This window comes from Cavia porcellus, unplaced genomic scaffold, assembly GCF_034190915.1.
Source record: "Cavia porcellus strain 051 isolate PalLab524CR breed Dunkin Hartley unplaced genomic scaffold, mCavPor4.1 scaffold_9, whole genome shotgun sequence".
NCBI lineage: Eukaryota > Metazoa > Chordata > Mammalia > Rodentia > Caviidae > Cavia > Cavia porcellus.
The window spans coordinates 23295389-23323351 of NW_026947492.1; the positions used below are offsets into that span (position 1 = coordinate 23295389).

General features: G+C 41.8%; 1 protein-coding gene and 1 pseudogene across 2 annotated transcripts in view; one reads left to right on the forward strand and one right to left on the reverse strand.

The window, feature by feature from the left end:
* Positions 1-4423: 4423 nt before the first annotated feature.
* Positions 4424-5502, reverse strand: LOC100721437 (polycomb complex protein BMI-1-like; annotated as a pseudogene).
* Positions 5503-18753: 13251 nt separating this feature from the next.
* The window catches only part of Barx2 (BARX homeobox 2), a 72779-nt gene continuing 63569 nt past the window's right edge, over positions 18754-27963 (forward strand). Inside the window, exon 1 of one of the 2 annotated variants that reach the window (XM_063256068.1) lies at positions 18754-19340. In XM_063256068.1, the coding sequence (XP_063112138.1) occupies positions 19154-19340 (187 nt within the window). In that variant the 5' untranslated portion in view covers positions 18754-19153. The remainder of the gene's footprint in view (positions 19341-27963) is intronic. The other variant, XM_063256069.1, reaches the window with a different exon arrangement.

Genomic DNA, 27963 nt, shown 5'->3' on the forward strand with positions numbered 1-27963 from the left:
GTTAACATTTAGAACCCTTAGGGAATAATTACTTCTCAGAGGTGTCTTCCATGTGTCGCTAGTTTTCCGGTTTTCACTCTGTAGTAAGATCCTATCTCTTCACTTTTTTGGACAAAGGATGACAAATTGCTGCCTGCTTGTCCCTCCCCATGGTTGTTTGGCACTGGCCCACAGTATTTTCTATGAACTCAAGGCAATCTCAGTCTTAGTATACCAGGAGGAGCAGCTGGTTAGAACCATATGTCACTTTGGCTAAAATGGTACAATTAGCAACACCAGCAATATCAAACACAGTCTAGAAAATGACAGACTGAGGTAACCATTAATTTGCCACATTTAGCTGTATGAACTAGATTTGTGGTTATACATAAAAATCAAAACAAACCAGAAACTTATATACAGTAAATAAGCCCTCAATATGCCAATTTTATCCTCAGGGAAGAGAATTTAAGAGGGGCTAAGGGATTGTTTTGATTGGTTTTATTCAGTTTTGTTTTTGGTTTGATTTTGCTATACCTAAGTGGAATGCACAACTATTGTGAAGACACAAGATTTACTATGGTAGCTATTATGTTTTCCCAGTATCCTGCTCTGAAGTTCTGTACCAATTTCACTGCATTGTCTTGACTGGCTTTTTTCTGTCTTGTTTAGTTGGATAAACACTCTGTAGATACTTATTAAGTCTGTATATCAAAGGGTGTGGTTCACCTGTGATATTTCTTCATCAATTTTTTCATTTAGTTGATCCATCTCTTAGTGAAAATGGTGTGTTGATTTTTCATAGTCATTAATATTTGTTTTATTTAGTGAAATACATGGGCATTTGGAACATGTATGTTTATCACTATTATCTCTTGCTTTTGGATTGCTCCCTTTACAAGTAGGTAGCAATCTTCTTTGTCTCTTGTGATCAGTCATGGCCTAAAATCCACTTTGTCTGCAAATAGAATAGCTAGCCCTGCATTTTTCCACATTCCTGCCATAGGGAGTACTTTTTCCCATTCTTTGACTTTCAGTCTATGCATTTCTTCTTCAGTTAAGTATGTTTCTTTTATGGAGAATATTGTGAGATCTTGTTTCTCAATCCATTGTCAGTGTTTTTCAGTGTTAGATTGAGACCATTTACATTGATGATTATAACTGATGTGTATTTGTTTATCCTTGTCATATTATTTTCCCGTTGTTCATTCCCTGTTTTCCCCTCCATTTAATTTCTCAGCGTGGTTCATGGCTTCTTTGTAGTGGTAAAGTAGATATTGATTCTCTTCTGAATTCCTGCAGGATCTGTTGTGATTTCACTCTCTTTCCCCCATTAACTGCATGTAGTTGAGTATTTCTTTCCTTTTTTAAAAAGATTGCCTGTTTTACTTAATCTTTCAAAGAACTAACTCTTAAATGCGTTGATTCTTTGTCTTGGTTTTATTAATTTCTGGTCAATCTTTATAATACTCTTCCTTGTATATGATTTGGATTTAGCTTGCTCTTCTTTTTTTAGGAGCTTGATGTTTGACTTGTGTTATTTATATGAGCTCACTCTGTTTTCCTGATGTGAGAATTCACTGCCTCCCTATGGATAAGATACTGCAGATAAGATACTGAAAAGTAAGTCAAGGACAAGTAAACAGAGAGAAAGAAGCTGCACATAGATTATGGAAAGAGATACATAGGCAGGGGTGCGTGAAACCCAAATGAGCGAGGGCAAATTCTGGGTAAAGGTGAGGGTTAGGTTAAGAGAAGGGATGCTCGAACCCCTTTAAAAGCAGCTGGAACAAAGGGCCCCAGAGTCTATAATTTTTCCAAAGCCCCACCCTGATTCTTTTGAGGGTAACTATTTATATTCTCCTTTATCTTCCTTTCCAATAAAGTCTTCCTTCCCTTAAACTTTTTATCTTGGATACTTTACTGATACAGAGTTTATAAATCCCAGTGAGCTCCCCCACTACCGCCCTCATGCAGGGGAGCAGGGGTGCCCTCTTACTGGACACAATGTTACTATTAACTTTATTTTTCCCTTGTTTTCTTTATTTTAGGGTATCATTGCTGAAGTCTTTTCTACTGTTAATGGTGGTATAACTGTTGCTTTTAGTGGATCTTTATTGTGTGTCAATATCTGTCTTATCATCTATATTATTATTGTTGATTTCTATTAAGAATGATATAGTTGCTGCTTTTAACTATTTTTTTACTATATACCAGTATTATGTTTATATTTGTATCATATACATTACTTTGATTTGCTTTGTCCTCTCTGAGTGGTGCTGGGCATCAATCCTGCAAAGAAAGGATGTACATTAAAATGACTCTCAAAGTATCAGAGATATCCATCCCAAGAGATTCGCACACTTCAACATAGAAGCACAAGAAGTATTAAAGGCAGCATGACTTCCAAATGCCACAATTTGTCGGTAACTGAATGTGAAGATATCAAAGTGGATGAAAGATTAGAGAATTGAAAAGTCTGATTTATAAAGTGATTAATGATATCAAGGATGATACAAATAAACAACTATTGATTGAGAAATACAATGTAGACATGCAAGAGAAAGTCAGCAAAGAGCTGGAGATTCTGAAGAAGAACCAAGACTAAAATTCTGGAATGAAAAGCATAGTAAGTGAAGTTTAAAATTCAGTGGAAAGACTCTCATCAATAAACAGCACATGCAGAAGACAGAATTTCAGTCTTTTACTATAAGTTTGGGGAATTACTACATGCAGACATTAAAAAAAGAAAAAATTACGAACCCTGTGACATAGTTAAAGTTTCAAAGCATAAACTTTTTGTGAGGGTGCTGAGGTACAGACTAATGGTATGGAAAATCTGTTTGATTAAATAATAAGAAAAAACACCTCAAATATTAGGAAACATAGAAATTTATATATAAGAGGCATGTAGAACCCCAATACAACAACCAGAAAAGGCCCTCTTCACATCACATTACAGTTAAAATGAAAGGAGTACAGACAAGGAAAGAATATTTAGAGCTATACAAGAGGAATGTCAAGTCATTTATAGAATAAATCCATCAGAATAATTTCAAACTCCTGTACAGTAACCCTAAAGCCTAGGAGGGCATGAAATGGTGTATGTCAAGCCCTGAAAGTAAGAAAGTGCCAGTCTAGATTATTACATCCCTCAGAGTCATCCTTCAGAACTGAAGGAGAAAAGAACTCTCCCAGGTAAGCACAAACTAAAGGATTTTATGCCCATTAAGTTCTCATTTTGGAAGATATTTAAAGGATTCTTACACACAGAAGAAGTTTAGATAACCTATTGAGACTTAGGAAAGAAGTAAATATTAGAAAAGCAACAGAGGGACAGACGTTAGGACATACCTTTCTATAATATCTCTGAATGTAAATGGTCTCAACTCTCCAATTAGAAGATACAGACTCGGGGAGCAGAGTAAATAACAAGACCCAAATGTTTGCCGTTTGTGAAAAGTAAACCTCACAAGCAAAGATACACAGACTAAAATGGAAATAATGGAAAACAGCTTGTCGTGCAAATAGAACCTGAAATCAAGAAGCAGTATCTTTACAAGTCATGCCTGACAAAGAAGACATCAGTACAAAAATTAGTCGGAAGAGAGAGAGAAAGTCACTACATATTGGTAAAGGGAACAATCCACAAAGAAGATACAACAATTGTTAATATATAAGCACTAATTCTGAATCACCCAATTTTACAAAACAAATATCATTCAACACAAAAGTTTATGTAGATCTTCATATGATAGTAGTGAGTGACTTTAGCACTGTACCCTTACCTATGGATTTGTCATTCAGACCAAAAAACACCAACAGTGAATCATTAAGCTACACTATAATCCAGCGGACCTAACATCCCTCCGACTTCAGAATACACATTCTTCCCAGTAGCTCATTGAACATTCTTCAAAACAGACCATATTTTAGGCAATAAAGCCATCCTTAAAAACACAAAATATTGAAATAATTTCTTGCCTCTTATCTAGTCGTATTGTAATGAAAGTAAAATGAACAGCAAAAGAAACCACAAACTACACAAACACATGGAGACTAAGTAACTTTTAAATGATGAATATTATTGAAAAATCAGGAGAAAGTTGAAGTATTTCTAAAACTAAATAAAAATGGAAATACAAATACCATAACCTTTGGGTTACAGCAAAAACAGTTCTAGGATGAAAGTTAACGGCTATGAATGCCTCTGTCAAAAATTCGAAGAGCAAATAATAAGAAGGGGACTAGCTGGGTCAAATGGGGCCTTGATCTTCCTTTTTTGGAGGAATCTCTACATTGATTTCCACAGTGGTTGCACCAGTCTGCACATCTTTGACAGCCATGTTTAATGCCACTACCAAAGAAAGCAGAATGGATGATAGTCACAATATTAGCATCTATAAAGCTGTAATGGCAAGAAAATATTCATATAAATCAGGAATCAACCAGATGATGTTGCTGATGATCCATTTACTGATGATTTTCAAGGTCTATGGGCAAAGGAAGATTGGTGGTTACCGCTGGGGCTGTTGCTGGTTCCATTCCTGGTACTGGAAATGTAAGGAAACCACAGATGAGGGGACTGCCCTGGAGTACTGGGGCCAGGCAGATCAGAAGGGGCAGACGGAAAACCTGCTGCCGGGCTGTTGGCCTGGCTCTCCCAGTCTCTTTCCAGTTCCCCAGTGTTTGTCAGCCCATCCCTCTGGTGACTGATCTTCTTTCTCACTAGCATTTTTTTTTTTTTTTGGTACAGAAGATTGAACTCACGACCTCGCATTTGCCAGGCTGGAGTTTATGTCACTGAGCTAAATCCCTAGCCCTGATCTTCTTTCTCTTACAAGTTGGTCGAACTCTGTATTTCAAAGTAAGTGGACCATTCCTTCTCCAGGTATAAATGTAGGCAATGTCCATTAGTAGATCGTAATCCTTTAAAGGTTTGTCATCATACATGACATCGGTCTGGAGAGTATCAGGTGTATCCATTTTACTTCTGAGAAACTCTCTTAAGTGCATCACAGTCAATGCTGCTGGGCATCGTAAATATCTTTTATCATTCACCACCTCCTTAGACTTCTGTTTGTCTTTGTTACTTTCTCGTCCAATCTATTCTGGTCAAATAATTCAATGGATAAGCTTATTATCCCTCTGTCAGTTATAATCCCCTTCTTTTCATCTCCAATTTCTTTATCTTCATTAGAGCCACTGGCATCAGCTGAAGGATGAGCTGCATAAAAATGCATCCTTCTCTTCATTTCATTTTTGAAAAGCCCTGGGACTAATTTGTACATGATATCTTTAAGTGTTTTATCTGACCTTATACTCAGTGGTGTCTGGTGTTGTGAACTTGGACATCACAGATAGGACAATACTTGCTGGACTCCAGGCAACGCACAATACACATTTTACAGAAGGGATGTGGGCATCCTGTGATGGCTGTGGCATCAGTGAAGTGCCCTCCACAAGCACACACACAATTTGGGGACTGAGCTCAGTGCTCTTGACTCTGGCTGTTCCATGCATTTCTGCTCTATTAAACATCCCAGAAAGAGCAGCTGGAGTAAGGTCACTATCGAAGCAGTTGGAAAAGACAATGAAATTTAGAAGTTGTTCAGCAGAAGATGAATGCGAGCCAGGCTGTAGTTGTTGTGGAGTGAGCTGCAATCACTGCAGCTGTCAATGGGCAACTAGTGCAGCTGAGTTTCACTTACCAGCTCTGTGGAGTTACAATTTGCCTGCCACACCACCCTCCTTTAAAGGTGTAATGTTTTTCAATTCATTGCATTTATTTTAAAAAATCATGATAGAATATGTATAATATGAAATTTGCCACTTTAGCCATTTTTAAATGGTCAATTTTAAACCACGTAAAAGTTATATGTACTCACAAAGTGGTACAATCACCACTATTTTCTTTTTTTTTTTGGTGCCGAGGATCGAACTCACAACCGTGCTTGCAAGGCAGGCGCTTATGTCACTGAGCTTAATCCCCAGCCCAATCACTGCTATTTTCAAAAATTTTATTCACCCCCTATGGAAATTCTGTAACCCCTGAAGAAGTGCTCCCTGTCCCCCATCACCCCCTGCAGTCTCCTGCTAACCTGGATTTTACTTTCTGTTTCTGTGAATTCACTATTCCAGTTAATTGATATACTATACGACATTTGTCATTTGGGGTCTGGCTAACCTCATTTATAGCATTTAAAAACTATATCCATGTTGCAGAATATTTTAGAACATTCTTTTGTGTAGCTGAGTTATCTTCTATTGTATGTATCCAGTACCTTTTATTGGTCCAGTTTTCTGTGGTTGAATATTTGTGTTGTTTCTGCTTCTTGGCCACTGTAAATAATGCCGCTGTGGACATTTGTATATAAATATCTGCTTGAGTTTCTGTTTTGAATTACTTTGGATACCTATCTAGAGCCTCAGTTGCTGTAGAATGTGATAATTTTATGCTTAGCTTTCCTAGAGAACTGCCTGGCTGTTTTCCTCAGCGGCTGTACTTTCCAATTAGCAATGCATAAAGCTTTCAGTTTCTCCACATCTACCCCACACTTGTTATCTTCTGTTTCCTGTCCTTGTAGTTACCATAGGAGGTCTTAGGGAGCATTTCGCCATGGCTTTGACTTGGATTTTCCTAATGACTAACAATAGTCGGCATCTTTTCTTGTGCTCACTGATCATTGGTGTAACTTCTTTTGAGAAAAGTTTGTTCCAGCCCTTTGCTGATTTTTAAATTGGGTTGTTTTTGCTATTACATTAGTTGTAGGAGTTCTTTCTACTCTAGATATTAATTAATGGGGTCATTCTTGACTTTTTCCACATCATAATAATCTTTGAGTCTCATGGATTCAGTTTTCCTCAGATCCCTTCTCTCCTTTCTCTTCACCTCTGCTACTTCACAAAACCACGGTGGCCCACTTGGGCACATCCATGACTTCTCCCTCGGTCACTCTGGCTCTGTTCCGCTCTCTGCTCACGCCCGCCTTGCAGGAGCACATGTCTGATTATGTCACTCTCCTGCCATAAATCCTACAGTGCCTCTCATTGTTTTCAGGATAACATCAGTGGCATAGTTTAAAATATGATTCATCATCTGGCCTCTGGCCTCCTGTCTCTCTTGACGTCCTCTTCTCTAGAACTCTGCTTTAGCCAGAGTTGACAACTGTGGGTCCCAGGGCAGCTCCACTGTCTAGGCTTTGGGTGCTCATTTTGCTGTCTAGAATTCTCTTAATATTTCTTTATTCCTTCTTCACTTATAGTCTTCCTGTAGAGCTCAGCTTAGATGCCAGTTCTTCCTGAAAGCTTTCTTGATTCTTGTTAAGAATGGATCAGGCCCCAGACGTGGTCTCTGGGAGAACTGCCCATTAACTTTGTCCTCTCCACTATGGTGCTACTCTGAGGAAGGGGAGGGCATATCTTTGGACCAGCATAGTTCCTGGGACAAAATAGATGCTCACTAAGTATTTGGATAAATTTAAATCTTTATATTTAATTTGTAGAAATTTACCTCCAACACTGAATTATGACACATGACCATGGGTGGGACAGTACAATACAATATAAAGGGGAAAAAAAGCTGTCATGCAAGAAAGTGGTATTAAATATCCAGCACTTTAATGATACTCTGTTCTCAGAGGCAGTTATTTGATTGATTAAACCATCGTTTGGAGTGTAGCATCTAGGCCAACTTCTTAATGACTGTCTAAAGTTCTGCAGTAGTTTGTCGTTTTATTCTGTTTTGAAATTTTTTAGGGGGAAGGAATGTGCGTTATACATGCATAATGGCTCTCACACCCAGCAAGATTGATCTGTATGCTCTATTACTTGAAATAACCTTTCTATGGGAAAATATCTAAGTCCTTGCTAGGAGCAAATGAATTTTTTCTGTTTTCCTTCTTTTATGTTCCTTGTGTTATTAACATTTTACCTTCTATATTTTCCTTTTTTTTAGCTAGACCCTCTACTGTCTTTTCTGAAAGTTTATTACCTAAGTTAAAGGAGACCAGGTATATCGATAAATTCAGAGTCATATAAGTGCCCTCGATTCATAAAAGCTGGATATGTGAAAATACGGTCGAGAGCAGATAAAGGCAGAGTAAAATTCATTAAAATGCCGTGCGTGTATGTGTGTATTGTTGACCATGTAGACATTTAGCACCGTGTCTAGGGAGGACACAGGAAGATAGGACTTTCTGTGAGGGCTGAGGCCAACACCCAGGCTGGACCCGCAGCATCCTTTCCTACTCTGTGATCCCAGCGCACAGCTCCACATTTTTGGGTTGTGTGTTGTGAACACTCCACAAGTATCACTTGCTGCTTCTGCATCTTTTGTTCAATGCCCTTATGAAACAGATGCAGAATTAAGACAGATACAGTTGTTTTAGATGGGGTTGGTTAAAACTCTCTATGGTAGGAATTGTTAGACTTTTTAAACTAGAGTTGGGACCAGCCAAGGGCCCTCCTGTCACATCTAAAGAGCACGCCTGATCTGCCTCCCGGCTGGGGGAAGAGTCACAGCAAGCATCCTGGAGGTGCCTCCTAAGCAGCGAGCATCTCTGCTTCCTCCCCTCCCAAGCCCGTCTTCCTGGAGTACGGTGCTTTGTCCTTGCCAGTAGAGGGAGATGAGACGCCACAAGACGCCACACCTCCCTTTTCTCCGGTAGAGGGCAGTGACCGCCGCGCTGAACCCCTGAGCCTTGCTCGGGCTGGGGTCTGGCTGGCCCGGGCCACTGCGGAATCTTCTGGCCCCCAGGCCCTGGTGCACTTGGGCTCGGTGGCTCACAGGTGAAAAATTCAGGAGAACCTAGAGAAATCCAGTTAAGAGTCCACATCTACATCGTTAGTAACTCGTTTTGCCAGCACATGAAATGTCTTTAACAGGCTGTTGGGTCTGTCTGTCTCCAGACGACTGTCTGTTTGCGCAGGAGATGCTTAGCGGTGCCAGAAACTTGGCCTCTGCTGCACCCTGACTCTCCTGTGTCCTGTGTTTTCCTTCCTGATGTTCCCTGTATGTCAAAGTCATCAAGATCTCAGTATTGAAAAATACAAATGAGATCAGTAATTGAAAAATAGAAACTCACATAGCTCGAATTCTGTTTCTTTTAAAAGCATAACTGAGATTGGTGTGGAAACACTGCTCACGAGGAGATACACCAAATTCGGACCCAAAAGATCTGGTCTTGAACTTGGCTCTGGGTATGTGGCTGAGTGTGGGAGACCCCGAGCAGCCCCATATCTTGTTTCTTTATCCATATAACAGGAGCAAGAAGGCACGGGCTGCTCGAGGTCACGTGAAGTCATGCTTGTAGAAGCTTTCTGGAAATGCGTGACAGAAATGTAGGTATTGTCAAAGTGCACATTAAATTTTTAAAAATTTAAATACGGCTTTTGAAAAATATTATAGTTTTTGAGGAAAATGATCTATTTTAATTGTAAAATAATTGAAACTATTCAAAACTTCAGAGAGCATAGGGAAATCAAAATTTCAGTATCAAGCTTTTATTACTATTACTAGTATTTGGATATGTTTTGGGACTTTGCTGTGCACACAGATATATATATATATATATATATATAGAGAGAGAGAGAGAGAGAGAGAGAGCAACAAAGTTTTAAAAACTGCTATTATACATTCTACTGCTTAGGTGTGTTTTGTTAACTCAGAGTTGCAGCCATAAATTAACATTTATTGATATATACACATATGTATTTCTCTCTCTTTTTACATATGTATTTGCATATCTATATCTTGTATATCTATATCTTCTTATTTAATTGCATAATATCTCCAAAAGTATGTATTCTCATTGTATAAACAAGGAATCTGAGGTTCACAAATGACAGTTTTTAATTTCTAGCAATTTTAAGGCATCTTAAGACTAACATTTCTTTCTGCTTACAGCTTTTCCCTCGTATACTATGATCTTTTTGGCAACCTGGTTGTTAATCAGTAGCAAAATCAGGAGAACTGTTCATTTAAAAATGTCTGTCCTCCCACTCCCAAATTTCTGGGGGCAGGAATCTAGCAGTTGGCAGTTTTTAAACAAGTTCTCCTGGGTTGTTATGTGTATCGTCATATTTGAGAACCACACCTTTGGTTTCAAGTCTTAGATCAGGGTTGCTGGATCAATTCTGAGTTTCAGACATAATGCCAAGCCACCCTCCAGAAATGTCAAACCAGGTTACATTTCCCACAAACGGCGTGTGATTGGCTTCGGCCCTTTTATGTCGGTTTCTGTGTGCTCCAAATGACTTCTTAGTTTGTGACCAGGACAGTAATGAACTTATCTGTTTTTACTCTGCATGTATATATGGGCAGGTGTGTCCTGATGTTTGAACTGAAGGCCAGGAAGTTTTTTTAATGCATGTTAATAATTTTAGGTTTTCGGGAACTGATTGGGATGTCCAACTCAGTGATACTTCCTGTTTAACATCTCTTTTTCACATTCTGTTCCCTTTTTTCCTCCAAGCTATTGGCAGCAGACTCTGTTTTTCTAAAATCAAGGTACATATGTGCAGGTATAAACTCTGGATAGGGGCTGGCGGTGAACCTCAGTTGTAATACGTGTACTCAGTATAAATGAAGCCCTGAGTTCAATGCCTGGCACCAAAACAAAATGAAAAGTCAAAACTAAAACAAGAGCAGTAATACCACTGTACATAATTAGCCCCTACAGAGGGGAAAAGAACTTCAGTTCTGTCCACAAGAAGTTAACCGAGAGCTAACCTCATGGCCTGTTCTGAGAACCCTCGTTAATTCTATTCTTTGTCTAGAAGACTTCTGCCTAATTGTTCAAAAAAAAAAAAAAAAATCTCAGTCTTATCAATTTCCAGTCTGCCTTTGTCAAAAGTAAAGTCCTTCTTGTTTACCATTTAGCCTGGTTAAGCTATCACTAAAATTCCTTTTTAAAAAAATTTTAATAAAACAAGATTCTCCTTGAGATTCAAAAGACAATGTTTTCTTTTAAAAAACCATCTTGCTTCCACTTTGAAAACTGAGATCTTTTAATTCCTTTGTCCTTGAAACAAAGACTCATTTTTCTCCTAAAGCTGGCAGACTTTTATTCTAGTTCATTAACAACAAAACAATTAAGCTATAGACATGTAACAAGTTACACGGAGATCATATACTCTGGAAGGTGAGTCACCTCGGCCCTTTGCACAAAGTTTATATTATTCTATTATGACAGGCATTGTTTCTAATTATCCCCATCTTTTTTTAAAACTTCAAAACTATGTGTAGAGAATAACAGTCATAATAAACTAGACACTGAGAGGTTATTTGTACTTACTGTGGCCCCGAATGAACATGGGAATGTTTTCTTCTAATGTTTTTCTTCTAAATGTGTTTATTCATTGTATTCTAATGCAGATTTCTGAGCCAAATCATTTTATAGAGTGTTTTGGATCAGAGGACTTTTAGTCTATGAGGGAGCATACAGATATGTAAAGAAAAATGGGATAGTGAACCAAAATGTTGGGTTGCTGTATCTCTTGCTCCATCTGTTCTCTGTGCATTTGTTTCTCTTTGGGGGTGTGACTATCATTTGAAACTCCAAATATCTGTGGAAGAGACCATGTAAGAAATCAAAGGACTGTACAGTATTAGTTTGATTTTAGAGAACAGCAGTTAAAACAGCAGTTTGTGCATGGAGGTTGCAATGAAAAGCTGTGTATTCATCTGCTTTTGGTAATTAAAATCATGTGTCAGACTTTGTTAAAGTGAAGACACCTATGTATAGCAATTCCAGTAGGCTCCAGGGGGAATGAGTATTATTCTGTATGTTCTAGTACTGCTACTTTTATTTTTCAATACTTAGCAAACACTAGTCCTGTGTACGTCTGGCTTGGTTCCAACCTTCAGAACATAAAGTTCAACTGCACAGCACAGAGCTGTCTCAGAGACGTGGATAAGTCATCTTCATACCCATTACATTTTGGACGGAAGATCAGTCAGAACATCTACCAAAACATTAGCTGATAAAAAATCACAAGCTCCTTCAGGAATTAGAGCCTGTATTCTGGTTTCAAAAAAGAAAGCCAAAACCTTTGGAGCTATATCCATTTACAGCCTTCCCGAAGAAAACAACCTATTGTTCTGCCTATATAAATGAGTAATTTGACTAATTTCCCCTCAGACTTGGCAGAATCTTTTATTGAACTGATTGAAATGGCCAGATGTTTTGGCAGGTTCTGCAGACATAATCTAAGAGATTCAATAATTGACTTAAGTAAACGTATCAGGATGTGGACTGGCAGTGGAACTGGAGATTCTCTGTTGTATGATGACTTCAAATCCCATTTTAAAAAGGCAGGCTGCTTGTGTAATTAGAACGCATGGAGACCAGCACCGTCTAGTTCATTTACTTTGGTAATACAGCCTGTTTAGATGTGAGGACGCCTACATTTTAAAGTACTGAACAAAAAGCTCCAACATTAAAACCTGCAAAAGTTGTCCTGGAAGCTGTCTGTCTAGAGTGGTATAAATTATTTATCTGCAGAAAAAGTCTTCTAAGAAAAAGTTTAAGCAAAAATTGATTTGACCCAGATTATCCAGAAAAGGCTACTCTCGCTTCTGTTAAATTTTGAAGCATATAAAAGTGAATGCTTAATATCAGAATTTTCCACCTAATCTTTTTTGATTATTTTGCTTTGAGCACCCTGGCCTGTGCTGCAGTCTCTATTGGTGATGAAAGTATTCCTTATAAGTAGCTCACAGATACCAACCTTTTCTTAAGAGCCTATGACTATAAGAAACATTTCAAATTGTGGACTGCTTCTTAGAAAAGGGAACAAAGTGTTTACATTACCCTTAACACGTGCTGAGCTTAACGAGAGGGACAGAGTCAGTGTGACACTGTGGGCTGGGCAGCTTGCTCAGCTTTTCTTTGTTTCCTCCTATAAAATTCAGAATTCCTTTTAAATTTGCTTACTAAGTAAGATTTTCACATCTCTTTCTTTTTATTTGCATTGTCTTTTTTCCTCTCTCCACTAAAAAAGGGAAATATAAACACATACATGTGCATACACACACACACACACACACACACACACACACACACACACACACCCTGCACTTAGACCTAAGTACGTGATTAACACCTGTGTCCAGGAGTTTGTACAAATTTCTTCTTTCTCAAGTGCCTGGAGCGCAGAGACCATTATTACATTGTCTGATTGACATACTGCACTGGTGTCCTTGTAAATATTATTTTGTATCAGCATAGTAACGATTGTGCAAGTATATTCCCTTAATCACCCACAGCTCCCTGAAGTGTTGTGTTTTCCTTCCTGTGTTCAGGAGGCAGAGGGCTCTATGAGTCTTTCCCTGTGCTGGCTGCCAGAGGAGCCTTCCTGTCCTTGATAACAGCCCGTGTTCATGATTGACCCACCGCCTGTGTGCTCTGAAACCCTGCCTCACTGGGTTGCCCTTGTCCTGCCTTGAGTATGATTCCAGAGATGCACAAAAAAGCTACTGAGAGCTCCGTGGGGCCAAGAAGAGAATAAAGATTGTATGAGATGTTTTGGATGAGATGTCACCCAATGGGTGTAGGATCATGGTTTTTTTTTTTAGACCAAAAAAAAAAAAAAAAAAAAAAAAAAAGCGAGAGCCATAAGTGATGCAGTCTCCTGAGTAGGGCTGGTTAGACTGATTGACACCTGCAGATGTGTGGAGTCTGCAGTTGGACCCCGGGTGGCCAGGACCATTTCCTTTAATTAATGATAGTCCCATGCTATTCCTGCCCTCCCACTCTCAATTTCATGTTGATTCTGTGTTTTGAACTTGGAGAAAACCCAACCCCAAACGTATGCAAACAGCAGATGTAGGCTCTTATGCTTTCTATACCTGCATTAATTTTTGATAGCACATTGCTTATTTTATTGGAAAAGTGAAGCTGATAGGAGACGGGCATCTCGTGATTTAGTGCTGTGTACAATGTCCTGTGGAATTGTCCTGCAAACCGGAACTGACTGAGGACCAGACATTGGGGAATTATTCAGTAACTTGGCCAGAATTGGAACAAGTTTACAGTACTCGGAGGTTCATTTTGCTACCCCAGACAGCCATACGCCTAATCAGGTCTAAGCTATATTTCTCGCCTCCTGCAGCTTTCTCTCTAGTAAAGGGGAATTGGGTAAGGGGGGGGGGAGGCTAAACCAACGGTTCTGCATATGTGCTTATCTATTTTCACAATATTATGGTACAGTTAGGAGATCTAAGTTTTTCTTCCTGGCTACATCAACTGAGATAATTGAAAGAAGCAGGGTATGGATGGAAACATGGTTGGAGGATGTTAAGAAAGCATAATTTAAAAAGAGAAATAATACTCAGATCTGAAACTGCACGCCAAGCTTTTCAGAATTCAGAAATATCTGTATGGTTTCCCGGATTTCCCCGTCATCATGCAAGTGTTCAGTGTTCTGTAGATACAGCCGTTATCTTATTTTTTTCCTCAATCTAAACAGGGATTTTGAGAAAAGACAGAAGGCTGTAGTCAGTTCTTCCCAAGCCCATTTGTCAAGTGGCTTGCATTTGTGCCTTCTCTTAAAAATTCTAGTGTATGAAAGCAGTTTTTGTAAATTAATATCATCATTAAAAATAAGCTGGCCTCCTCAGACACCTCCTTTAACTTGTTATTCGTGGCTGCCGTGCTGGGTTGCACAGACAGCAAGAAGTTTTGGCATGGCCCTGGGGCCCAGGGGAATATTAACTTACAAAGCTTTCCCTATTTTGCTTTTACATGTCTGAAACTATTTCAAAACTTAGCAGCTGAAATGCAAGTTATTAAATACACTTGACTAGAATATAAGAAGTGCTCCCCTGCACCGTTCAGAGAAGAGATGGTTGGAAAATGAATTAGTGTACATATGAGATAGATCCTGGCTGCTTCTGAGTATTTACATCAACACATAGCTCGGTATGATAAAAGAATAGTTAAAGCCGAGTTAGATAGGAGATACAAATTAAATGTCATCCTAGGATTTAAAAAATCTATTTTGTTTTAATAAACTTCAAGTATTCTTCACTTAAATGAGAAACCCAAAGAATTAATAAAGTGAGATAAAAGATAGATAATAGGAAGCAGTTAGATATTTTGCAAGTAGGTAGAGGATCCAGATACAGAAGGAAGGAAAGGACGGGGAGGGTAAGGAAGATTAAAAGAATTAAAATGCTTATGCGTATGTACCAACTCCTCAGGATAGATGTGATCAATGTGTCTTCATAAAATTTTTTAAAAAATAATATAAGTTCTAGGCCAGTGGCATTATTGAGTGTGTGAGAAAATGCAAAAGAGGGATTCTTTAAATTTTGGTTGTCAGAGCCTCTGGCCCCACCATTGCAAAGGTGTCCGTCCCCTTCTCTTGGTGGCTTGGCCTCAGAAATTCTGAGCCAGACTGAGGGGTGGGGTTGACCTCCTGACGGGTGTGAATATTTCTCCCCTTCCACGCCTGCCCAGTGCAGCAGAGCAGACTGTCTCCTCCTCTCGGTGTGTGTTCCTCTGTGGGTGCAGGGCCAGACACTGCTCGGGTACAGTCACAGGAGGCTGGGAAGTGTCCGTGGGTCTCCAGCAGCTGGAAAAAGTTTGAGCCCCTTTGGCAGATGTTCGCTGTTCCAGCCACTTCATTAATGTTGGAAACAAAACCCCTAACTATTCTGACCCAAGTTCCACTTTGTGATTGACAGCTGGAGTGTGCTGCGTCTCACAGAAGTGCTTCGCAGTCTGAGAGCCACAAAGAGGGAGTGAAAAGCAGGACTTCAGAACCAAAAGGGAACCGGGCTAGATGCCATTGCTGAAAGCCCAAAATTATCAAGGAGAGAGGAGAGACTCATTTAAACAGAAAGACAAACTTAGTACAACTAATTAAGCTTTGATGTCCAATCAAATGCATTATATAATTTCGTCTCCCCAGCTTTCATGCATTTATTCAGGACACGTTTACCGAGAATCGACCATGTGCCAGGTGCTGCACGGGAACTGTAACACAAGAAAAATAATCCTGCACTAGGCATTGGCTTATGGAACTCATTGTCCAGTGGGTGAAAAGGACACTACAATACAAGAAATGCTAGGATAGAGATATAAGCAGCCCTGGACAGCCTTGGGGAGGGGGGACGCTTTCCCAGAGGTGGCCCTGGAGATGGGTCTCAAACTAGCTTTTGGGTCTTGAAGGAGGGAGGGAATCCAATGACAAGGAACATGCTCCATAAAGGCACAGATTATGAAGGGCTAACCTTGAGAAGGAGGAGTGATGATTACCATTTACAAGGGAAAACCGAGCCCAGCTCGGATTAGAACCAGCAGAGCCCCTGAGACTGGGAGACCTGCAGTCTTTCATCAACTTTGGGTCTGGGCATCCTCAGGATCCCCCACCCCAAGGAGATTTCTTGTCTCTGTAGTAGAAAATAGAAAAAGTGGGAAATTCAGCAAGCTGATGGGAATGTGTGACTTCTGGAGTTATTAGAACACCAGATACTTCAGATCAAATCTGCGGAGGGGACGGGTGCATTTTGCATCTATGGTTGAGCTGAAGCGAGGAGGAACAAGAAGGCTGGAGACCACGAAGCCAGAAGAGCAGAGGCAGCCCAGGGCAGAGGGCCGAGGACGGCTGCACCGGGCCCACTCCGGCCAGGCTGGACGCTGCCCCCGGCCCGCAGTCCTCATGAGGGACCTGCAACCTTGGCAGGCAGGGCAGAGGCGCAGCCATCCAGCTCAGGGCAGTGGGAAGGTGGGGAGCCTGGGCAAGGCCAGAGTTTAGAGAGAGAAACAGTGGGGAAGAAAAGAGAACCAAGAAACTGGGGGAACAAGAAGAGGAAAGAGAAATGAGAGAGACAGTGGTGAGAGAAATGGGAAGCGCCTAGGGTATAGCAAAGTCTGGAGGTCGGGGACAGTACTGAGACAGCCGGCGCGGGGTGCCCCGGGGCGCGCTCCGAGGTGCGCACTCCAGGGCCAGCTCAGCGCCTCTTCAGGCAGCCAGGCATCAGGGTGCCTGCTGTCACTCAGGTAGTAGGCTCTTGTGCCCCAGCACGCCTCGTAGTTTCTTTAGCCAGGCTCTCAGAGCCTGATGGACACTCAGTTTCTTTGAAGTGGAGATAGTCTCCCACTTTCCTGGGGGCAATAAAAGCTCATGGGCCGCCAGGACTGATCTCTGCGCAAACGCTGTGCCCCTGGGATGCAGCCCTGGCTTCTTGAGCAACTGTCTCCTGCTCCGTTCGCGCCAAAGATCAAGACGTGGCGTTGGGTGGCTGCGCGTGAGCTCAGTGGGAAGAGGCCGGGGGTGAAGAGCTTAGATAGGCAACAGGCCGCTGGACCCCAAGGCACAACCAAGGGTTGGGCATAGGCTCCAAGGGGCAACCCTGGGCCCCTGCAGCCAGAGGCGCGCCGCTGGTGGGACACCTGGTGGCTGTTCTCGCGGGCCTTTGACCCACATCTGATTGGAGAATAAAAACAATTCTAAATGGAGAGGAGCGGGGGAACCACGACATTTTCTGACACTTGGGAAGGTCTCCAACTGCGGGTTGCCGGCCACGTCTAACGTTCCATAGGTGATGGCTTGATCTATTAATACTTGGACCTTATATGCCCCTGATCACTACTTCTCCAAGGGTCCCCCTTCCTTTGAGTTTAACCGCCAGCCGAGGTGCACGCTTTGGCTTGCTCGCTCAGCTAACCCGGTCCCGGGTCAGCAGCTCCGCAGAGCCCGCCAAGACTCGCGGCTGCTTCCAGAATGCGAGAGGCAAGAAGATCTAACCGACTGTCCGTGTCTGCAATTCTGTATTCTTATTCCCTAAAGTACATTTTCTTTCCAGACCCGCGCACCAGTTCGAGACAAAATCGTGGAACCGGGCGCGAACGCAACGGTTCCTGCCGATAGCGGTGCGCGGCGCAGGCAGTCGGGGCTCAGAGGCTGGGCTAGGAGGTCGAAGACCCAACCATTACCCATGGAAAACAAAACTTCTTACAGATAGGAACTGCGGCGCAATCTGAAGCTACGACCAGAAAAAAGGAAACCACCCAAAAAGCTGCCTTCGCGGCTACCCAACCCTATGGCGCCTCGGGACTCTGGAATGGAAAGCCGCAGGGCCGGGAGGATCGCGCTCTGGAAGCCTGATTCGGGCTGGCTGCTTGGAAGCCCGCTGGCACTGCGGTACCCTAGAATTGCGTTGTGCCTATCCCTTCCGGCGAGGCAAAATATTTTATAAATAAGGCTTAAACGTAAAAAGAATGGATGCGTCCAGTACTTTTTTTGCACTTTGTTACTGATTTAAGGGACTGACACATGGTCATTAATGGTTTGAGGTTGGGTGATGCAACAGTCAAGCCTCAGCTTCGCGCAAAAACCTCATGCCCAAAGCGCGCGAGCTCGCTGAGGGTTTCGGGGTTGCAAGCCGGGGTTGGAGGGAGGCAAAGCCGCGGTCCTCAGGAAACGGTCCACACCGAAAAAGGACCTCAGTTGTCCGGGGTGGAGGGGAACGATTGCGCTGGGGCTCGACTCTACTTCTTTCTGGCGGGAGTACTAGAGGAACCCACCCGCAGATTGCAGGTGTCAAGAGCGCAGCCCGCGTGGGTGCAGGACCCTGGCTAAGGTGCGCACTAGAGACTGCCTGGAAAAGCAGCGGGCGGAGGCCCTGTTTGCTAGCGCTGGCGGCGCGCGTTGCCCGCACTGCGCGCACACTCTCGCGCGCGCACCCTGCGCACACACCTGGAGTTGAGGGGGGTGGGGTGGAGGAGGAGAGCCAAAGCAAGTATCTTAAAATAGAGAGGCAGGCAGAGGAGCGCTAGACACCAAGAAGGGGGAGGAGACGGGAGTTACTGGGCACTAGCCGCTCAGGTCAGCGCCTTGGTCCCACAGGCGGGCAGGGGCGGGGGTGGGCGCCGACGCCCCTCGCCTGGCACTCCGCACCTGGCCCTGCGGGAAGAGCACGCTGATTGACAGCTGACTTGTCCCAAAAAGGCTCGCCAAAGATGCTGATCTGCGGGTGGGTGTAGCCGCGCAGCAGGCGCGCCCGTGCCCGCTCCCCTCCGCGCGCCTCCGGAGCCGGGCAGTCTGTCTGGCTGCGGACTAGCGGGGCTGACGCCCCCGCCCCGCGCCAACCCCCGCGGTCCCCGCCGGCCGGGCCCTCGCAGTCGCGCTCAGGGCGGCGGGTGCTCGGCCGTCCCGGCTCACCATGCACTGCCACGCCGAACTGCGGCTGAGCTCGCCCGGCCAGCTCAAAGCAGCCAGGCGGCGCTACAAGACTTTCATGATCGACGAGATCCTGTCCAAGGAGACCTGTGACTACTTTGAGAAACTTTCCCTCTACTCCGTGTGCCCGTCGCTGGTCGTGCGACCCAAGCCCCTGCATTCCTGTACGGGTAAGACGCTCCGCTAGGGGGTGAGTGGGGTGCGCCAGGAGCCCTCGCGCCTGTGTCTGTAGGTTCGCTTTCCGACCCGAGGGCGAGTGGAAGAGGCGCAGGGAGTCTTTTCCGCGCCCTGGCACGGGCACTAGACTGCCCGGCGAGGGCATCGCAAAGGGTCTGCAGCCTGGCGGGAAGGGCCGGCAAGGTGTGGAAGCCGCGATCGGAAATCGCGCTGGGGCAGCGCAGGCCTGCAGCGGGGCGCTCCCGCAGTCCTGCGCCGCCAAGTGGATTCCTCCTCCCCGCCCGCTGTGGTTTCGAGTCAGAAAGTTCAAATCCTTGACCTGATTCAGCGCTTGAGTCCTTGTTTCAGGAAGTGGGGTTGTGGGTTTCAACTCGGGCTTTCCCGCCCGCCGCCTGTCCCCTTGAATTAGCTTTTCAACCTCCTAATGCCTCTCTGCGAGTTTGTTCCGAGGTTCACAGCAGTCCTGGATTCATCGAAGTTTACTTGAAATGTCCTAGGGAAGTTTGGAGTCAGTTGCCTTTGGGACATGTGCGGAGGAGGGGATCAGGCCGCGTTCAAGTGGCTAAAACCAACAATAATAAAAACTAAAAACGTAGCACGGGTCCGGTTCCCCTCTCTACAAGAGCTGAGATCAGTAGAAAAGAAAGCTTCATATGTGTATTGAAAAAAAAGTTGTAGGTTTGTGTAGAAAATTAATCGAAAGGCATTTTAAAAGAACCTTGCATTAAGAAGCGCTCTAAGTTTCATCAGAATTTAAGTTATGAAAACGTGACCGTAGCAAAAAAATTTTTTTTGGAAGCAAATTTTCTCAGGAAAGTTATTGATCAGGCTTTCCACTAAAAGCAAATATTCGGTGCTTCCAAACCAAAAGAGCCTGCGAGGTTGTTTGTTGTACAGTTGGCATGAAATAAATTAAATTATCCTTACATCGAAAAAACACAGTCAAGAGGCAGCAGCGATTTTGAAAGACTTTTTGGGCTAGTCAGCCTAAGAGCTTCTAGGACACAATGCTTGGAATCGCGTAGTTTTTCTTCGTTTCACTGATGACCCTTATAGGATAATCAGTAAATGAACAATGCATATGGTAAAATTATTTTAAAATCAAGTTATTCTTATGTGTTTGGTTGTCAAATGAATACTGTTAATATTTTGATGTATAGTTTGTCTGCAAGATAGAATCAGGCCTGATATCCCATAACAAGCCTTGTAATAGTGAATTTTACAAACTAAGAACTATATGAGACAAGAAACAAAGGATTTTGAGAATCATCATAGATTTCCTTAATACTGATTTTTAAAATTGTTTTTACATTTGTGTGTCTTCTATTTGTGACACCTTGGACAGATAGTCTGCATTGATATTGACTAGGAGAAGTAGGCTAAATTTTGCTTTTGAGAACAACTATTTGCTATAATAACTAAAATCTATTTGAGGGAAAGAGATGATTTGTTTCAATCACAAATTTCGGTGCACCCAGCCCAGTTATTGCATACTGCAAAGGTTCCTGACACAACACACGGTTCTTCAGAACCTGTGCATGGCCTGGTGTTGGAAGAATTTTCAGTGACTTTGTATTAATTTGGAGGCAGCTTTTTTTGGTTTATTGAAGTCACAGAATTAGATCATGGACGAAAACATGCCAGAATCAACAGTAAAGAACCTCAGATAACAACCAGCTTAGGCTAAGTTCTGTTTTGTGGGAAATTAGTAGAAGATACAGAGATTCGTAGGTAGTATGGCGGTTCCTAAGGTGAATTAACCTACATTGCAGGCTAAAGTTTTGTTCAGTCTTGTGTTCTAGAAGTTCATTGATGGTTTGTGACAGAAGGTGATTTCTGGCAATGATTTTCTTGCCCTGCTTTCCAGTGCTTTCTCCTTTTACATTATTCCTTTCAAAATGTTGTGATTTTGCTCTAGTTGAGAGTTAAAATATAGAAACCAGGATTTGCTAGTGGAATTAAACTCATAAAAACTGGCTACAATCGTTCATACTTTCAAATCGTAAGCCTTCAGTGGGTTTACGATTACAGTTAAAGCCTTACATGTATTAGATCATGGGAATCCCATTAGTGACTTCTCAGGGATTTTGTAAATTCCAGACTTTCAAAGTACTTTGGTTGCTTTTAACAGTTAAATTGAGGATCAGAAATCTTAGGACGGATGAAAGTAATCTTTTCAAAAATTATAAAACTAATGACAATAATTTGCTGACATCCATAAACAAAACTGACTTTTCTTTTCAAATAGACATAAGTGTTTAGCACTTCCGGTACAACCAGAGTCTAAAAAGTTCAAATGAAGTGAAACGCATAATTAGAACTAAAGTTATGAATTTTCTCATTTTATTTTTGTTTGTTTGCTGGCTTAAAGTTAGTTAACTGCAAAAGAAGTAAATATTTTCAGGGAAAGGAGAGTAAAGAACTTTTTAAAAGAACAAAAAATTCCTCAGTTAAAAGAATTGCCAGTGTGTACAATAGTAGGCACATAAAGGATAGAAAAGCAGTAGCAGAAGTTAGGAAATCTCTATATAATTAAGCAGTTCATGTTTAAATTTAGTAATCCAACCGTCAATTTATGGTACTGAATTTCCTCAGGCAGAAGAGCCTTTATTGTGTTCAAGTAAACAGAGAAATGAAAGTATTTTTGGCTAGGCAGATAATCACCTGATAGTGATTATTAAACACTTTAGTCTTGATGGAAAATTATTGTTTAACAGACCCTTAGTATAAAAAACAGTAATTTTGGTCCTAGAAAACTGTCTCTAAATTTCTCAATAGATCTCTTAAATCACGTTAGTATATATTTGGTAAGGGAACCCTCTTCTTCTAAGCCAAACTTAAGGAAAGTTTATCATTAAATTTAAAATAAAATTTGAAAGACAGCCTGAAGAAAGTCTCCTAAATTTAGTATATGATATGTTGATCATATTTTAAAATCCCATTCGGTAATCTCCACTCAGAATGGAAATATATTGCCATTTAGAAATCAGTAATTGTCTCTCGTAAACATTCAAATGACAGTGTGATAGAAGGGGCCCCAACTGAGGTACCTTTTATGATATCATAAATACTATTTAATTTTAGGTTTGATTATTATCTTTTTCTGGTTGTGATTAAATGTTTTATGGTGGGAAAATCACTTGCATGAAGCTGGCTTTTCAGGATGGTGTAGATTGCAGAGATAGCGGGACTATTATTTTTGAAGGCTCTGCCTTTAGGTTTACTCTTGAGAAATAGATTTTCTAAATTTGGAAAAACAATGGGTAACTTACTTCACAGAAACAAGAATGTAGTAATAATTCACCTTGATGGTTTTCGGATGAAGACACTGACAAACAGTCCTATGACGCTAGTTATTTATAACTGATTGTAGTTATTTATGCTTAGAACCCAGATTTACACTATGTATTGGGGCCGGGGGGAGGAATATAGATATTTAATTATTTTTGCAATTTGGGATATTTTTCCAGCACTAAAACCTATAGGCCCTTTTCTCTGTTTCTGGCAGAATGATTCTGTAGAGTCTCCCCATTTCCTCCAGTGGTCAGTCCTATAGAGCTAGCAATGAGCTTTTGAGCTGGCAGGGGTCACACACGTCAACCTCCCCAAGTGGAAGATTGCTTTTTGCAAAGGGCCGGGATCACATCCTTGCTTCTACATAGTTTCAGTGCTCTTTCTACACCACCATCCTCATTAGGATTCTCAGAAATCCGAGAGACTGTTCCACTTTGGTTATGCACCAGAGATAAGTATGCGTGATCACGCCCGGAGACAGTCAACCAGCCAATTAAAAGGAACATTTGGAGAAGCATAATTATTTTAAGAGGTAGCATTGAGAACATTTTATTCTTTGGTGGGTCCAAGAGAAACAAGTTCTTTGGGGTGTTGTCCTTGGGTTCATTTTATCACAAAGACTGTGTGTCGCCTCGGTGAAAAATTAAGTGAGGTGCCGACCTGTAGGTGACTTCTCCCGGAGTTAGGGAGCGGCTGCTGCTTCAAGAAGTGATCCCCGAGTCTCCACTGTGGCTTTGGTCTTTCAGTCAGAGACCACAGCACACAGGGTCTCGGAAGCTTAGGGTGTTTGGCACTGGAATGTGGGTGTAAATCGGGGTCTGGGAAAATGATCAGTATCAACTAAAACTTGTATTTCTGCCAGAGGCAAATAGGGTTTTATTAGCAGTTACTCAGAACTGCTTCTCTTGTTCCCATTCTATGGGTAAATAAGTCAAGAGATCCACGGGATTCAGGACGTATCCAGAGTCAGGTTTATCTGGAGCTAAGCTGTTATTTCATTTCACTAGTTCTTTAAGTTTTAAACTCCTTTTAAAAATCAAGATGCTGAAGGTTTCCTTGCAGGTTTGTTTTTAACTTGTGAATAGCTCATGAGCAGTGTCATCCCTGGCCTTTGATTTTTCTAACATCAAATTAGAAAGTGATTCAAAATTTTGTAAGTTGAAACAATTCTCTGAATATTTTGTAATTGTCAATATCATTTAATTCCACAAATGTTTATTGTTTACTTAGTGAAGGCATTGTGACCGAGCCCATTAATTCCAAACTTATCCTAAATTTATTTATTTTTGGTGGTGCTGGAGATTAAACCCAGGACTTTGCCCTTATAAATTAGAGAGCATTTTACCACTGAGCCACACTCCCAGCCCATAAATCTTGACAAGTAATTGGGGTGTTTTAAAAATTCCTCCTAATTACTTGGAGAATCTCTGCCTTTGTTGTTCTCTAGAGGATATTATGGAATTATAACAGTTTAGAATTAAGGTGGGAACATAACGATGGTCTAATACTTTTGTTTTCCAAGAGGAGTTTTTTCCTTGAACTCCACCTGTAGGCCATTAGCTACAGCAAACTTGTCAAATTAGCCTCATTAAATACAACTCAAATAAAATTTTATACATATATATATATATATATATAGAGAGAGAGAGAGAGAGAAGGAGATAAAAAACTCATTGTTAAGGGTGGCTTCCTGTACATATGCCAGTTATACTTCTGCATGGAAAGTTGAATTTGTGACGTAAGCATGGGAGGTATACAGTTAATAGTTTTAGCACATCTCAGGAATTGAAAATGAAGACTTAAATAGAATATATCAATCATCTATGGGAGAAGCAATAAGGCTTGTGCAAGGTTATTTAAATTTTAAGGAAGAGATCGCTTTTCTTTTTTAAAGAAGGGGATAAGGAAGAAAGTGAATTTCTTTGAAAGTCTTTTCTGTATCTGGCAGTGCTAGGCACTGAATGCAGGGCTATTGCCCTGAGGTATATCCTCAACCCACTTTTTATTTTTTATCTTGAGACAAGGTCTTGCTAAATCACTACATTGCCTGGGCTAGGCTTGGGTTTGGATTCCTCCTGCCTCTGTCTCCCCGACTGCTGGGGTTACAAGTATGCCCCACTTTACCTGACTGTTGAAATTCTTGAGACAGCTCAGATGGAGCCTTGTAGCACGGTGTCCTTCAGAGTGGCCACACAGGCAAACAGGAGTGGCTTCTGATGGCCTTCTGTCTCCTCACAGATAGTAAATGGCCTGACATTGATTCTGCTTACACACATGCTGGGGCCCGTGTGGGGAAACCCCAGTGCCTGGGTGCATGCGTAGTGAAGGACGGACTAAATGTTAAAAGCATTTGGAGGAATTGATTGAAGGTTGTTTTGAGGGCAGGCATGAGGAGGAGTAGGGATGAATGATGAGGCAGGTGGTTGCACTTTCTCTCATGTGTCTGAAGCGTGTGATCTCGATGGTGTAGTGTCACCACCCTGTAACTTGCTCCTTGTCCTACCATGGAGTGCGGTTTGTGGGCCCATGACTAAGCCCACTGACCAGCTCTTCCCTGAATGTGGCTGGAGGACCTAGGGATTTGGATGGAAGGTGTAGATTTCAGTGTCCTCTTCTGGAGGCTACTGTTTGACTTTTCAGCGTCCTGGAGCTGGCGTCGCTAGTGTGGCTCTAGAGACGCATACGCAGCTGGATTAGCCAGCCCCCTTTTCCCATGAGCTTGCTAGAGCCCAAGGTGTTCACAGACACATCACAAACCACTCTGCTGTAGGGGCTGGTTTCTTCTGGAAGCAGCTTGGCAAAGAAAAACAGAGAAGGGTCCAGGGAATTCCGAGAAGAACCCATATGTGGAAAGGTTGGTCGGACTTTGTTGTTGATGCCAGCCTTGGTTTTCAGCCTGAGAACTAGGGATGGTGTGTTTTCTCCTTTCATCTCACAGCAGCAGAGTTCATGCCAGCATTCGGATTTGTTAACAGTGACGTTCAGATCAAGACCTCTTACACCCTCAGTGGCATTCACAAATGGAAGACAGGTAGTGTTGGTTTGTTCCTTCTTTTTTTAAAGCAGAAAACCTTTATAAATCCTCTGGATTTAATTTATTTAATTTACTACATCTTAATAACAGAAAAAAGTCTTGTTAAAATAAATGCTCTAAATAAAAACACAGTTAATTTTCTATCACAGTGTCTAATTACTCAACACCAGGGCATTTTTAGATGGCAATTTAACTTCCTGAGAGTGGAAACTTGGCACCCGTGAAAGGAAGAAAGCCATGCACCTAGACCGACTGAGAAGACGGTCTAATTATATTGGGATGGAGTTGAGGCTCGCACGCAATTACCATGAAGGAGAGAGGGCGTCTGTGCCCAGTTATGAAACAAAGGGAAGTCTCTGGTCTCTGTAGCGCTGGCTGAAAGTGAACTTTAGATGTTACTCAGGTGCATCTTTCTGAAAGGGGCTACTATCTGGCTGCCGGTGGAAGCTGATGCCAGGAGTCCTTGCTAGGCCTCGAGCATAGCTACGCATGCTTTCTGACTGCCTGGCAGAGGTGGCACAGATGAGCACAGCTTTCCTCCAAAGGTCGAGATGCAACTAAAGAGGGCCAATCTGGGAGGATCTCACAGGAGACAACTAATCTTAAGCCTAAGCAGGTGGCTACAGGGTGCCTTTTATTGCATCTCTCTGGCTCACCAGTGTGTCTTTAGGAGCGTGTTCTGGTAGACAGGGGGCATAGGTGAGTGTTCTCACAGTGGGCACCGAGTGGAGCTGGCTGTTACTTCACTTGTGTCTGTGTATTTTTGATCATTGTTTTAAAAACACAAGATGTAGATCTTTGATAAATGATGTGACTGTCCTTTTGCTCTTCGTATTCAAGGATCACTGATGACATCTCAGGCCTGGTGGAATTTCATGAAAGCCTGGCTGCATCTGCATCTCAGGAAAGCCTAGGAATGTCAGGTCCTTGGCAGCCTCGATCGCCTACCTCACTCGGTCCCAGAGCTTTCTTCACTCTGTGACTTAACCACTGGGAAGGTTTAGGAGTGTGACTTTAATACATTATCTCAGCTTTGTGACTTTGTGTGTTTCTCTACTGGAAACTGATAAACAGCGGAGTCTTGATGCTGTGACTTTTTATCTCAAGGAAATAGCCTGGGAAAGAAGTGCACAGACCCCTCTTTGTGAATCTTTCAGTATCCAAAGGAAGCTACAAACTCGGGAGGAATCACAGAAATATATTTTACTCTGAACCTTATTTACATGCTTAACAATATCAGCGATTGTAACTATTTATTTATTTCTTGATAACCTGACGTGCCTGAATGCACTGGACCACATGCTTTTGGATCTGTTTCAAAACATCTCTAAAAGACAGATATTATTATCTTCACTTTGCTAATAGGGAACCTGAGAATTAAATAACTTCTCTAATGTCACGGAATGTATAGAAAGCTCTTAGAAAGCACTAAGAAAACAGGCAAACAGAAAAATGGACAAAAGCTATAACCAGACCATTCATAGAAATGAACTTTCAGATGGCTAATAAAGTGAAATGATATTCAGCCTCACTGTAGTCAGGAAAACTTAAATTCAAGTGAGAAACATCTCATACCTATCCGATGACAGGAAAAGAATGACAGACTCTGATGATCTCAGTTTATGACAAGGATATAGAACTCATCAGATGGTGGTAAGAGTGTTATTCAAAATAATTTTACAATATCTGTAAAGCTGCAAGAGGACGTACCCTACCACAGGGCAGCTCCACTGTTGTGTCTGTGTAGTCATTACAGGTGTGCAAAAAGACACATACATAAGGATGTTTGTTTCTGTGTTGTTTAGATTAGGAGAAAGTTGGAAATAATGTAGCTGTACTTTCAGAAGGAAAAAGGAGAAAATAACGTGCTATATTTGTGCAGTAAGACTGTAGTGATTAAAATGAAGGAGACCTACTTCCATTAGTATGAATATACTTTAGAAATATAAGTGCTGAAAAACCAACTTGTAGCTTGATACACACAGTCTAATACCATTTATATAATGGTTGAAAATATACAAACTAATGCTGCATATTGGTTAGGGAGGCAGGCACATAGAATTGGGGAGTCCTATCTACAGGACTAATGCAAAATAACTAAGCTTTATGATGTAACAATTCAGTCATGAGTACCAAGGTGTTCATGGTGTTATTCTTTCATACTTTGTACTTTTCTATATATTCAAAAGTTTCCATAACAAAACATTGAAGAGTGATTACACTAGAGATCACACATATCCACGAAACTCTTAATCTTGTGGAACCTTTGATGTTTTTTAAAATAGCTT